The sequence below is a fragment of the Oncorhynchus keta genome, chromosome 23, assembly GCF_023373465.1.
Source record: "Oncorhynchus keta strain PuntledgeMale-10-30-2019 chromosome 23, Oket_V2, whole genome shotgun sequence".
NCBI lineage: Eukaryota > Metazoa > Chordata > Actinopteri > Salmoniformes > Salmonidae > Oncorhynchus > Oncorhynchus keta.
In genome coordinates this window covers 39,657,807-39,671,604 of record NC_068443.1, presented here as the reverse complement: position 1 = coordinate 39,671,604, position 13,798 = coordinate 39,657,807, and the positions used below count along the sequence as shown (strand labels likewise).

Sequence of the window (13,798 nt, the reverse complement as noted above, 5' to 3'; positions counted from 1 at the left end):
TTTGATGTGCATGTATCCATCTTACTCTTAATCCATCACTGCTGTGGAGACCAGGTGGACCAGTTGAACCCCTCTTCCCCTGCAAAGACATTGTTGGCACCCGTTAGAAGGACTGTCAGCCTGACGACTCACACAAGTTGTTTGTGGTGACGAGGGGCACGAGACGCATTGTTCAAAACAAAGTTATCAGCTATTGGATGGTATCTAACCAATTACAGTATCAAAGCTAATGACACATTGTCAAACCGTCGCCGTTTGACTGCATCAAGGAGCCTGGGTAGCCATGCAAAATGACTGTGGCACTGCATCCAAAATGGCACACTATTCCCTATTTATTGCACTACTTCTGACCAGGAAACCCAAGGCTCTGGTTAAACTTAGTGAATAGGGTGCCATTTGAAACACATTTTGGATGTCTCATTATAGGTCATGATTGTGCTACTATATGATGATAAACAGTAGTGATACACACTACTAATACTGCTGTCTACAGTAGTTAAAGTGTGTGACTATAATTGTGAATCTGTCCACATATGCATTGAAAGAGAGCATTCATATCTAGCTTGGTGTGCTACCTTTTGTCAGAGAGGTTCACATAGAGAGAATATGGCGACAATAGCCACTGTTACTGCACCTCTGTTCCATTGCATCCGGAGGCACCTTGTTGGCCCATTGGTCCTTGAAGGCCGGGGATGCCCTAGAGTAACAATTTGGCAAATATTACACTGGATGAACACACACACACACACACACACACACACACACACACACACACACACACACACACACACACACACACACACACACACACACACACACACACACACACACACACACACACACACACACACACACACACACACACACACACACACACACACACTTACCGGTAGACCTGGTGTGCCAGCAAATCCTTCTTTACCCTCAGGACCCTGAAGAAATAGAAACGATTGTAGTCTTAGGAACTGCAGGATTATATAAAATATATTGCATCAAAAAAAATTCTGACATTTATTGTGGAAAGTTACCCGATTGCCATATTGTCCTGGAGGTCCATGAGGACCCACGTCCCCCTGGGAAAGACAATCAAGACATGATTCAGGTATGGTTCTTTTCGCAGGTATGAAAACGTGCAACCTTCGGTTCTCAAGGCTAGTACACTGCTAACTGTACCAAAACCTTGGACAATGCAGTCATGTGTTAACTTAAGAGTTTATGGCTAACTGTGCTAATCTAAGATCAGGTTCCCTCTGTCCATATAATAGTTTATAAAAGGCCAAACTAATCCTAGATCAGCACTCATTTTAGACGCTTTATGAATACGGGCCATGTATAATATTTCCATTTAATGGCAATTTTTATGTGGAGCATACTGTTGTGCAGGTAAGGAAAGTACCTTTGGTCCCACTGATCCAGGGTGACCCTCTGAGCCCGGATAGCCAACCGACCCAGGTAGACCAGCCTCTCCTGAGTAACCCTTTTCTCCCTGTGTGTGTGTGTGTGTGTGTGTGTGTGTGTGTGTGTGTGTGTGTGTGTGTGTGTGTGTGTGTGTGTGTGTGTGTGTGTGTGAAAGAGAGCGAGAGAGATGGAGAGAAAAACAGAAACAGAGAATATTGAATAGTGTGATGAGAACAAAAAGATTGCAACAGTTACTCCCAAGGGTGCTTGCCTTGGCTGGGGGTCTGCTTACCTTATTGCCTTTGACTCCTTCACAGTGACACCTCGACTTCCCAGTACACGCACACTAGAACAAAAACCGCACACACTCATTATAGCTGGCTTTTTATTTTGTTGCCCAGCACAGAGACACTGTACTCAATTTATTGTATATGTAATACGTTTCTGTAACCTACAATGTCAAGTTAAGATTCGGTTGGTATGTTTTTTCTCAAGTTTTGATGTAAAATAGCCTAGGGGCCTTGTAGTGGTCATAGAGGCTGGAAATCCGCAGAAATGAAGCAGGTCGAAGTGCTCAATGTGTATATTTACAGTTCTTGGGGATCCAACGGTGAGACATAATATAACTACAAATATCAAATAAGTGTAGTACACTAGCAATACACTGGCAAATATATAAGCAACATGTAAAGCGTCAGGTCCCATGTTTCATGAGCTGAAATAAAAGATCCCAGAAATGTTCCACACGCACAAAAAGCTTATTTCTCTCAAATTGTGCACAAATTTGTTTACATCCCTGTTAGTTCGCATGTTTTCCTATACCAAAATAATCCATGAAACTGACAGGTGTTTGCTGATTAAACAGCATGATCATTACACATGTGCACCTTTGCTTGGGGACAGTAAAAACTCTAAAACGTGCAGTTTTGTCACACAACACAATGCCACAGATTTCTCAAGTTTTGAGGGAGTGTGCAATTGGCAATCGACTACAGGAATGTCCACCGAGTGGTTGCCAGAGAACTAAATGTTAATTTCACTACAATAAGCCACCTCCAACGTCATTTTAGAGAATTTGGCACTACGTCCAACCGGCCTCCCAATCGCAGACCACGTGTAACCACGCCAGCCCAGGACCTCCACGTCCGGCTTCTTCACCTTCTGAGACCAGCCACCCGGACAGCTGATGAAACTGTGGGTTTGTACAACCGAAGAACTTCTGCACAAACTGTCAGAAACCGTCTCAGGGAAGCTCATTTGCAAGCTCGTCGTCCTCACCAGGGTCTTGACCTGACTGCAGTTTGCCGTCGTAACCGACTTCAGTGGGTAAATGCTCACCTTTGATGGCCACTTGCACGCTGGAGAAGTGTGCTCTTCACGGATGAGTCCCGGTTTCAACTGTACCGGGCAGTATGACGTCGTGTTGGGGAGCGGATTGCTGATGTTAACGTTGTCAACAGAGTGCCCTATGGTGGTGGTGGAGTTATGTATGGGCAGGCAATAAGCTACGGACAACGAACACAATAGCATTTTATCGATGGCAATTTGAATGCATAGAGATACCACCGCAATCATCTTATGTTTCAGCATGATAATGCATGGCCCCATATCGCAAGGATTTGTGCACAATTCCTGGAAGCTGAAAATGTCCCAGTTCTTCCATGGCCTGAATACTCTCCAGACATGTCACCCATTGAGCATGTTTGGGATGCTCTGGATCGATGTGTACGACAGGGTGTTCCAGTTCCCACCAATATACAGAATCTTCACACAGCCATTGAAAAGGAGTGGGACAACATTCCACAGGCCACGATACTGACTGGTTTTCTGATCCACGCCACTACTTTTGTTTTAAGGTATCTGTGACCAACAGATGCATTTCGGTATTCTTAGTCATGTCAAATCCATAGATTAGGGCCTAATTCATTTGTTTAAATTGACTGATTTCCTTATATGAACTGTAACTCAGTAAAATGTTAGAAATTGCGTTCATATTTTTGTTCACTGTACATTTATTTCTACATTGGTAGCCTACATTCATCTAAAGCAGACCTAATCACAATATTTATTCACAGTTCTTAAATTGAACACTTGACAAAATGTTCTTCCAACTCATAGAAGCTTACTGACTCCCAATCGTGGCACACGCATGCCACGTATTTCTATTCGCGCTGAGGCAACAGAACAGAGAAACCAGACGCATGAACACATGGAGTGCTCATTTAAAATAGCAGAAAACTTTTACTCATAAATGTAGTTGTTTGATAGCTCTTCAAATTATCTCTGAGAATGAAAACAGTCAATTAATGTGATAATATGTATTCTCAGTGAATTTGGTGATGTTTCCATCCCATCTTACATCCTGATATCATCAGGTTCTTACTTGCTATTAAGTTGTAGTTATTTTTAAGTGAGAGTCCAGCCCAACTTGTGGACTGAGAGTTTTTTTAAAAAGTGGACTGAGAGTCCAGCCCAACTTGAGTCGATTTACAGTGGCGTCCATAATTCAAACCTTCAGAAATGAGAACAGGTATGCAACTATCTAATGACTATTTTAGCATTACAGTAATGTACCGTAAAATACGTATGACTGCATAGTATTGCATAAACATTTGTAACTCTAAACCATCCATTTACTGCACTGCATTGAATGAATGAGGTTGGTTATCATGCTGTACTACCTTTTTTGTACATTGTTTACAGTTCCTATGCCGAACACATACTGTGTTTGTATTCTGTACAGAGTGGAAAGGCAAAGACATCATGGAGGACAAGGAGGCTTGTTTACAGATGTACAAGAGACTGCAATTATAAATATGGTTTTGGCCAACAATGCAATTAGGATTCGAGAGATAAGAGAGCATATCTTAAATAATGACACCATATTTAACAACATCAATGCTGTAAGCCTGTAGACCATCCTCCAACGGCACCGACGATCAACTCCAAGGTGCCATTTGAGAGAAACTCTGACAGAGTCAAGAATATGCGATAAAATAATAATAATAATAATAATAATAATATATGCATTTAGCAGACGCTTTTATCCAAAGCGACTTACAGTCATGTGCCATTCTGAGGGTGGTCCCGGAATCGAAACTACCCTGACAGAGCTCACCAACTGAGCTATTGGACTTGACATGACTTTGTAGAGGTATGTATGCAACACTACTTCCAGTACTTCAGACATACCATATTTACTCATCTGTATATCCTTTTGTCTGTTACAGAGAGTATTGGAGCTGGATGCCCATGAAATTCGCCATTAATTTATTTATGTGGATGAGGTTGGCTTCAACCTCACCAAAACCAGGCGCCGCGGAAGAAATGTAATAGGACAGAGGGCAATTACCAATGTCCCTGGACAGCGTGGGGGTAATATAACTATGTGTGCTGCCATCACTCAAAACGGGGTCCTCCATCACAATGCCACACTGGGTCCGTACAACACCGGCCATATGCTCACTTTTCTGGATGCAATTTACACAATGCTTGTCCCTGATCCAGATCAGGAGCCTGTTAGATTTGTGGTTTTATGGGACAATGTTAGTTTTCACCAGGCTGTTCTGGTCCAAAACTGGTTTGCCACCCATCCAAAATGTGTAGTTTTGTACCTACCCCCATATTCACCTTTTCTAAATCCTACAGAGGAATTCTTCTCAGCCTGGAGCTGGAAAGTGTGTGATCGCCAACCCTTTGCCCGCATGCCGATTCTCCAGGCAATGGAGGACGCATGTGGGGACATAAAGGGTTAGCTCTGTCCAAGGTTGGATACGCCATGCTAGGAGATACCTCCCTCGACATTTGGCAAGAGAAAACGTATCTTGTGATGAGGACGAAGTATTGTGGCCAGACCCAGGCTGGATGAAGCGTAGCTTAGCACTGGTGACTGTACCATTTCCTTTACTGCCCCCCGGGACCCCACACACACACACAATTGTGTTCTTTACTGTGTCCTAAAGAATATACTTTTGGTTTACATATGTTTATGGTTTTGTTGTATGCTACTGTATACAACAGTAATGTTTGGCCTAATAAATATTTTCTGTTTGTACCTTGCATTGGTGCTTACAGTGTACGTGTTACCCCTCAGCAGATTACTTTCACTGTAGAACATTGTATTGAAATGTAGTTATAAGCCTACGAAAGAGCTTTAGATTTAGAATAGTGTTTACATGGTATATCCAAAAATGTACTTTATGAAAGCAGTGTTTGCCATTTGATGCAAATGCTTCATTCTGACATGTGTTTATGGCATTTTGAATGCAGTGTTACATTTTGAAGGAGATGTGAGGCATTTTGCATTTTGTGTGTGCAGTTTTGGGAATTGTGTGTAGAGTTTTGAAAAAAGGAGACAGTTTTGAAAACGTGTGTAAGCAGTTGAAAAAACTGTAAACCAATGTAATCATTTCACAGAACTTATTTTGGATCAATGGTTGCGTGGTGGAAGAGGTCTACAAACAAAATGAATGTACAATGAAAGGTTTTGAATGTAAGACCGCTGCGTTACCAGCTTGGAGTTTTGTATTAAAAGTTTTGAAAATTCACGACATACACTTGTGGAAAAAGTACCAAAGTGAGAAAAATAAATCAATAAAGTTACAATTGACCAATTTAGGTGTAGTCATTTAGCTTATTTCTCAGATGAAATTATATTTCAACAAAATAATGTTGATGGAATGCTAATCTTATCAATTTCTAACAAATAATTTCAGAACCATATGAGATGGAGGGTCTCAAAATCCCCTTGTTTGTTTTATTTTTTAGGTGGAATGGCCCAGCTGCTAAACAGCAACAATTGTGCTTAGTTTATGAGGCCATGGTTGTGTATAACCAAACCACAACACTAAAACAAATCCTCTTGTTTTTACTGTAAAAAAGGAACAGTATGTTACCATTCCATATTTTAAGTTATCCAATACTGTTGCTACTGAAATTGATTTACAGTGCCAATAATTACACTGTACACATTTTACAGCAACATACAGTGCCAATGCAAAAGTATTCATCCTCCTTGGCATTTTTCCTATTTTGTTGTATTACAACCTGTAATTTCAATGGATTTTTATTTGGATTTCATGTAATGGACATACACAAAATAGTCCAAATTGGTGACGTGAAATACAAAAAATAACTTGTTTAAAAATAAATTTAAAAAAGTTCAAACAGTTCAGGGACAAAGTTTTGGAGAAATACAGATCGGGGTTGGGTTATAAAATAAGATCAGAAACTTTGAACATCCCAAGGAGCGCCATTAAATCCATTGTTAGAAAATGGAAAGAATATGGCACCACAACAAACCTGCCAAGAGAGGGCCGCCCACCAGAAAGGCAACAAAGAGACCAAAGATAACCCTGAAGGAGCTGCAAAGCTCCACAGCGGAAAATGGAGTATCTGTTCATAGGACCACTTTAAGCCGTACACTCCCAGAGCTGGGCTTTATGGAAGAGTGTCCAGAAAAAGGCATTGCTCAAAGAAAAAAATGATCCAAAAGACGTGGTACAGATGACTACTAAAATTGAGCTTTTTGGCCATCAAGGAAAATGCTGTGTCTTGTGCAAACCCAACACCTCTCATCACCCCGAGAATAACATGCCCACAATGTTTTTCATTGGCAGGGACTGGGAAACGGGTCAGTATTGAGGGGGGGGTGAATAGTTTTGCACGCTCAAGTTCTGTTTTTTTATTACTTTGTTTCCCAATAAAAATAATGTGCATCTTCAAAGTGGTAGGCATGTTGTGTAAATCAAATGATACAACCCCCCAGAAAATATATTTTAATTCCAGGTTGTAAGGCAACAAAATAGGAAATGTCAAGGGGGTGAATACTTTCTCAAGCCACTGTACTCTTACTGTAAAGCTTTATTTGCATATTTCCCAGAGTGCCTTTCCGTTCGAATGAATAGTAGTACCACCCATGACTGTATTTGTTAGTGAAAGAAAGATGTTGTTGTATTCATCCATGTTCTGTCCTGTAGCCTTCAACAAGTGAGATCCTTAGCAAATATGTTATCATAAAATTTTTAGCGGCGTCTAGGGCGATGCGCCTAGGGGAGGGATCTCCTCTGGGCCCCGAAGGACGGGACGATGGTCTATTCAGGAGAGCAGGATGAGGCGAGCTTGATAAGGACTCACCCCGCTCCTGTACAAGCGATTGAAGACAGCCTTTTAACAAAGTGACTTTTTAACATGTTTCTAACGTCTTAAAAAAATGTTTTATCTTTGTTAAATCATTTGTACACATTTTAAATGGCTTTTACAGATTTTATGTTTTTACAAAGATTTATTCATAGTTGTTGTCATTGGTTTTAACAACATGTACTTTTAAGAAATTTAAATGTACATTTCAAATGCTGTGTTTTATGCTTTGTTGCCGTTTTTATGTGTATAAATTATGAAATAAATGTATGAGCTGTTTTTAAAGGAATTGTGCAAATAAAACTTTTCCAAAAGAAAAAAATCATAAAATGTTTAATTTATAACACAATATGTATTCATAAGGCCTTATTTTGAGGGCCTAGTTTTACTCTTACACAGTGGCCTAAAAATCATTATTTATACAGGCCACATCTGGCCTGCAAGTAGGATTGCAAAATTATGGTAACTTTCTCAAAAATCCTGGAGGAACCTTCCAACTGGAATTTCTGGAATACATGGGGATTTTGGGAAAGGTACCACAATTTTGCAACCCTACCTGTAAGTCACATTATGCTGGCTTGCAAAGTGATGTGTAATTCCTATTGGAAACCAGTCAGAGTTGGAATGTATTCACCTGTAACGTGCAGTCAGAATGACTGCCAGGGTCAGGCACTTTGTGAGGTGACTCCCTAAGCCATTTAAACTGGAACAACAATTTCAGTGTCGGGTGAAAAAAAAGCATAATCTAACTGATGGGATTAGTTTAGAAACATGTTATTTATCTTTGTGTAGCATAATATTAATCAATCAATCAATTTTGAATATTTACAAATACAATAAGTTAACTGCTACTGTGTTTTACATAGCTTTTAATGTCTAAAATACATCTAATATTTCCCGACTGTTCAATGTTTTTCCCACAATGCAATGTCATTTATGGTAATCAACTGTATTAGGTTTACACAGTATGTGACTTGATTATACAGTAATTTTGCGAGACAACAGCATTGTGCATCAACTAAGCTTATACTTGCTGTCCTCACTCATTTCCTCTCCTATTTTCCTGTCCTGAGTTTCCCTGATCCCTTCAAATTGACAACCAAAGTGTCCCTATACTCAGACTAAACACACACGCACACATACCATCCTCCATCGCCAAAATGCACTCGTCGACCCCCTCAAACTTGAGTTAGTACGGAATGGTGTAAACCCTCAAGTCCTAATGCACTTGTGGCACCACAAACAAACACATTGGGACTCGCACACGTCTGTTTACTGGCCCATCCACATGATTGATGCTGTTTGCAAATCAATGCAAACACTGAACCGCCGGTGTATCAACTCCCCCAAGTAGGCCAGATTAAGGCAAGTACAGTGTGTTCATCTTTAATAGCTTTATAGAGTAGCTTGCATGTTTGTGAGACAGACTTACTTTACATGAAAGGACATTTACTGAGTAAAGCAAAGTCAGTTACATCAGACATCCAGTCCAAACATTGCCAGCCTATATACTGTAAATGTTTTTCGAGAGCTATGGTAAAATGTATATTTAAAATCTATCACTAAATCATTTGACTTTGTTGGAAGGGGTTGTACTATCCACAAATAAGAATGACAGCAATTAATTGACAAACACCTGAATACTTTCCTGCCAGTTCTGGACACCATTTATCAGATTTCAGCAGCCACTACTCTTAAGCTTGTGGATATGGAACACCATTTGTTTTGTCAAATAACCCTATTTGACGCATCAAATAAGATTCTCATTTGCCACGTCAAATAACACAATTCCATTACAGAATGTTGAGTGTGCTGAGTTTGCACGCGCCAAGCGCCACCATTACGATCACTGTCAAACGCTGTATAACACTGCGATGGTAATAAGACATTATTTGTTCGAGCAAATGTGAAAACGTCTGTGTGAGCACTTGAAATTAGATCTGGATCAAACGAGCAGGATCAAACATGTTTGCAAATATATTTGATACAGATGTTATCAGCAACTTCTGGGGGTAACTAGCTAGCTTTAGATTGGTACAGTGGCTTGCAAAAGTATTCACCCCCCTTGACATGTTTCCTATTTTGTTGCCTTACAACCTGCAATGAAAATAGATTTTTTGGGGGGAGTTTGTATCATTTGATTTACACAACATGCCTACCACTCTGAAGATGCAAAATATTTTTTCTTGCGAAACAAACAAGAAATAAGACATAAAAACAGAAAACTTGAGAGTGCATAACTATCCACCCCCACAAAGTCAATACATTGTAGAGCCACCTTTTGAAGCAATTACAGTTGCAAGTCTCTTGGGGTATGTCTTGGCATATTTTGCCACTTTTGCCGATATCTTTTAGGCAAAACTGCTCCAGCTCCTTCGATTTGGATGGGTTCCGCTGGTATACAGCAATCTTCAGGTCATACCACAGATTTTCAATTGGATTGAGGTCTGGGCTTTGACTAGGCCATTCCAAGACATTTAAATGTTCCCCTTAAACCACTGGAGTGTTGCTTTAGCAGCATGCTTAGGGTCATTGTCCTGCTGGAAAGGTCAACCTCTGTCCCAGTCTCAAATCTCTGGAAGACAAACAGGATTCCCTCAAGAATTTCCCTGTATTTATCTCCATCTATCATTCCTTCAATTCTGACCCGTTTCCCAGTCCCTGTCGATGAAAAACATCATGGGCATGTTATTCTCGGGGTGACGAGAGGTGTTTGGTTTGCGCGAGATATAGCATTTTCCTTGATGGCTAAAAAGCTCAATTTTAGTCTCATCTGATCAGAGTACCTTCTTCCATATGTTTGGGGAGTCTCCCACATGGCTTTTGGCAAACACCAAACGTGTTTGCTTATTTTTAACCCAACCCTGTTCTGTATTTCTCCAGAATTTTGTCCCTGACCTGTTTGGAGAGCTCTTTGGTCTTCATGGTGCCACTTACTTGGTGGTGCCCTTTACTTAGTGGTGTTGCAGACTCTGGGGCCTTTCTGAACAGGTGTATATATACTGAGATCGTGTGACAGATCACATCACACTTAAATAAAGTCCACCTGTGTGCAATTTAACTAATTATGTGACGTCTGAAGGTAATTGGTTGCACCAGATCATATTTAGGGGCTTCATAGCAAAGGGGGTGAATACATATGCACATACCACTTTTCCATACTTTTTATATTTCACTTCACCAATTTGGACTATTTTGTGTAAGTCCATTACGTATAATCTAAATAAAAATCCATTTAAATTACAGGTTGTAATGCAACAAAATAGAAAAAACTCCAAGGGGGATTAATACTTTTGCAAGGCACTGTACCTAGGTGGCGCCAATGCAACCACCCTGAAAACAATGAACAGTAGAAACTGCAGTCATTTTCAATATTCTTAGCAATGATTTAGGAAACCATATGAGTAATTATTAGCTAGGTAGCCACTTGTTCTCCTATTGAAATAACTAGCGAGCCTGCTACTTAACCCTGTTGCCCAAAACTAGTGTTTATAAGCAGCCAGCTAGCTTCATCTGACTACTATGGCTTGACGGGAATGGGTTATGTGTTGTGTAGCTAGCCACAATAAGGATTACACAAAATAGTAGAGTTTGCGTTTCGCCTTTAAAGTAAGTGTCCCTCAGGGAAGGGACGTTGTTTGCATCCATCAGCTAGCTAGCTTTTTTTACGACCACCACTGTCTACTCTAGAGCTTGGGTAAGTGTGTCTGCGCTCATGCGGCAGCGGCACGGGCGCCAGACCAAACTGTACCAGCATCATAGCATACATATCGGTGAATCATTGTGACATTTTAAATACGAGTGATAGTGTAATCAATGAGTAATAACGTTAAAAATGAATGAAGGTGTTAAATTATGTGACGTACAGTCATATTCGGGTCCTGATTGGTCTATAAAGCTTATTTGACACGTCAGATAGTGTTATTTGACGTGTATCTTTTTTGACACGTAAAGACCCAAGCGGCGTTCCATATGTGGATGCCATCTACCATAACACCCTTCACTTTATCACAGGTTGTAATACTCACCACTGCATCCTGTATCAAAATGTTGGGTGGCGCAGTGGTTAAGGACGCTGTACTGCAGTGCCAGCTTTGCCACCAGAGATTCTGGGTTTGCGCCCAGGCTCTGTCGTAATCGGCCGCGACCGGGAGGTCCGTGGGGCGACGCACAATTGGCCTAGTGTCGTCCAGGATAGGGAGGGCTTGGCCGGTAGGGATATCCTTGTCTCATCGCGCACCAGCGACTCCTGTGTCAGTGCACGCTAACCAAGGTTGCCAGGTGCATGGTGTTTTTCCTTCGACACATTGGTGCGGCTGGCTTCCGGGTTTGATGCGCGCTGTGTTAGGAAGTAGTGCGTCTCTCCCGAGCCCGTACAGGAGTTGTAGCGATGAGACAAGATAGTAGCTACTAAATAATTTGGATACCACGAAAAAAGGGGTAAAATTTAAACATTTAAAATAAAAAATGTTGGCTGGTCTTCATTAAAGTCCCGTAGATTAGTCCACTTCAAAAGTTCTACATTTCAAGCTTCCGACTTAACTACATTGTTAAAGTATAAAAACATGAGATACCAAACCCATTCACAGGGTTGGTTAATGTTTTAGTTGGGTCTCCGCCGAACTACAATAAATACATCCACTTTTATTTCATGTTCCACATTTTTGGAATCACTTACAAATGCATTACATTTGGTTTGCCTGGTGCCACTAGGGCAGTTTAAAACCTTGATAAATGAGTTCACCGAGGAGTGCAGTTGTTTTGATTGACTTTAATTAACATTTTTGTCATTTAGCAGATGCTCTTATCCAGAGCGACTTCCAGTTAGTGCATTCAACCTAAGATAACTAGGTGGGACAATCACATTTCACAGTCATATAAACATTTTCCTCATTAAAGTAGATACCAGCAGTAAGAGCTAGTAACGGGAACAACAACAAAAATGTCCTCAGGGCACCATTGAAAATTAGACACTAGTCTCAATTGGGCGATTAAATAAAAGTTAATAAAAATAAAAACATTGTAAATATAACATACTAATAAAAATACTAAATAAACTAAATCAAGTACAAGAGGCATGCAGATAAAAAAATAAGATAGAAAATAATTTGCTTATAGGGATAAAGTATGGACTGTGTTTGCCCATGTGCATAGTGATTGGAATAAGGTACAGTACAGTAGCAGCATTGAATGATATGAAAGTATATACACTGCTCAAAAAACTAAAGGGAACACTAAAATAACACATCCTAGATCTGAATGAATGAAATATTCTTATGAAATACTTTTTTCTTTACATAGTTGAATGTGCTGACAACAAAATCACACAAAAATGATCAATGGAAATCAAATTTATCAACCCATGGAGGTCTGGATTTGGAGTCACACTCAAAATTAAAGTGGAAAACCACACTACAGGCTGATCCAAACAAGTCAAAATGAGGATCAGTAGTGTGTGTGGCCTCCATGTGCCTGTATGACCTCCCTACAACGCCTGGGCATGCTCCTGATGAGGTGGCGGGTGGTCTCCTGAGGGATCTCCTCCCAGACCTGGACTAAAGCATCCGCCAACTCCTGGACAGTCTGTGGTGCAACATGGCGTTGGTGGATGGAGTGAGACATGATGTCCCAGATGTGCTCAATTGGATTCAGGTCTGGGGAATGGGCGGGCCAGTCCATAGCATCAATGCCTTCCTCTTGCAGGAACTGCTGACACACTCCAGCTACATGAGGTCTAGCATTGTCTTGCATTAGGAGGAACCCAGGGCTAACCGCACCAGCATATGGTCTCACAAGGGGTCTGAGGATCTCATCTCGGTACCTAATGGCAGTCAGGCTACCTCTGGCGAGCACATGGAGGGCTGTGCGGCCCCCCAAAGAAATGCCACCCCACACCATGACTGACCCAGCGCCAAACCGGTCATGCTGGAGGATGTTGCAGGCAGCAGAACGTTCTCCACGGCGTCTCAATACTGTCACGTGCTCAGTGTGAACCTGCTTTCATCTGTGAAGAACACAAGGCATCAGTGGAGAATTTGCCAATCTTGGTGTTCTCTGGCAAATGAAAAACGACCTGCACGGTGTTGGGCTGTAAGCACAACCCCCACCTGTGGACATCGGGCCCTCATACCACCCTCATGGAGTCTGTTTCTGACCATTTGAGCAGACACATGCACATTTGTGGCCTGCTGGAGGTCATTTTGCAGGGCTCTGGTAGTGCTCCTCCTGCTCTTCCTTGCACAAAGGCGGTCATGCTGCTGGG

The 13,798-nt window shown here is 41.2% G+C and overlaps 1 protein-coding gene across 1 annotated transcript in view; it reads right to left on the bottom strand.

Annotated features, from left to right (window-relative positions):
• LOC118401632 (collagen alpha-5(IV) chain-like) overlaps window positions 1–13,798 on the bottom strand; it is a 62,080-nt gene that overhangs the window by 35,065 nt on the left and 13,217 nt on the right. Inside the window, exons 2-7 of the mRNA XM_052477202.1 lie at window positions 1,691–1,744; window positions 1,397–1,486; window positions 1,029–1,073; window positions 888–932; window positions 635–697; window positions 26–79 (exon numbers count right to left, since the gene is read on the bottom strand). Of these exons, the coding sequence (XP_052333162.1) occupies window positions 26–79; window positions 635–697; window positions 888–932; window positions 1,029–1,073; window positions 1,397–1,486; window positions 1,691–1,744 (351 nt within the window). The remainder of the gene's footprint in view (window positions 1–25; window positions 80–634; window positions 698–887; window positions 933–1,028; window positions 1,074–1,396; window positions 1,487–1,690; window positions 1,745–13,798) is intronic.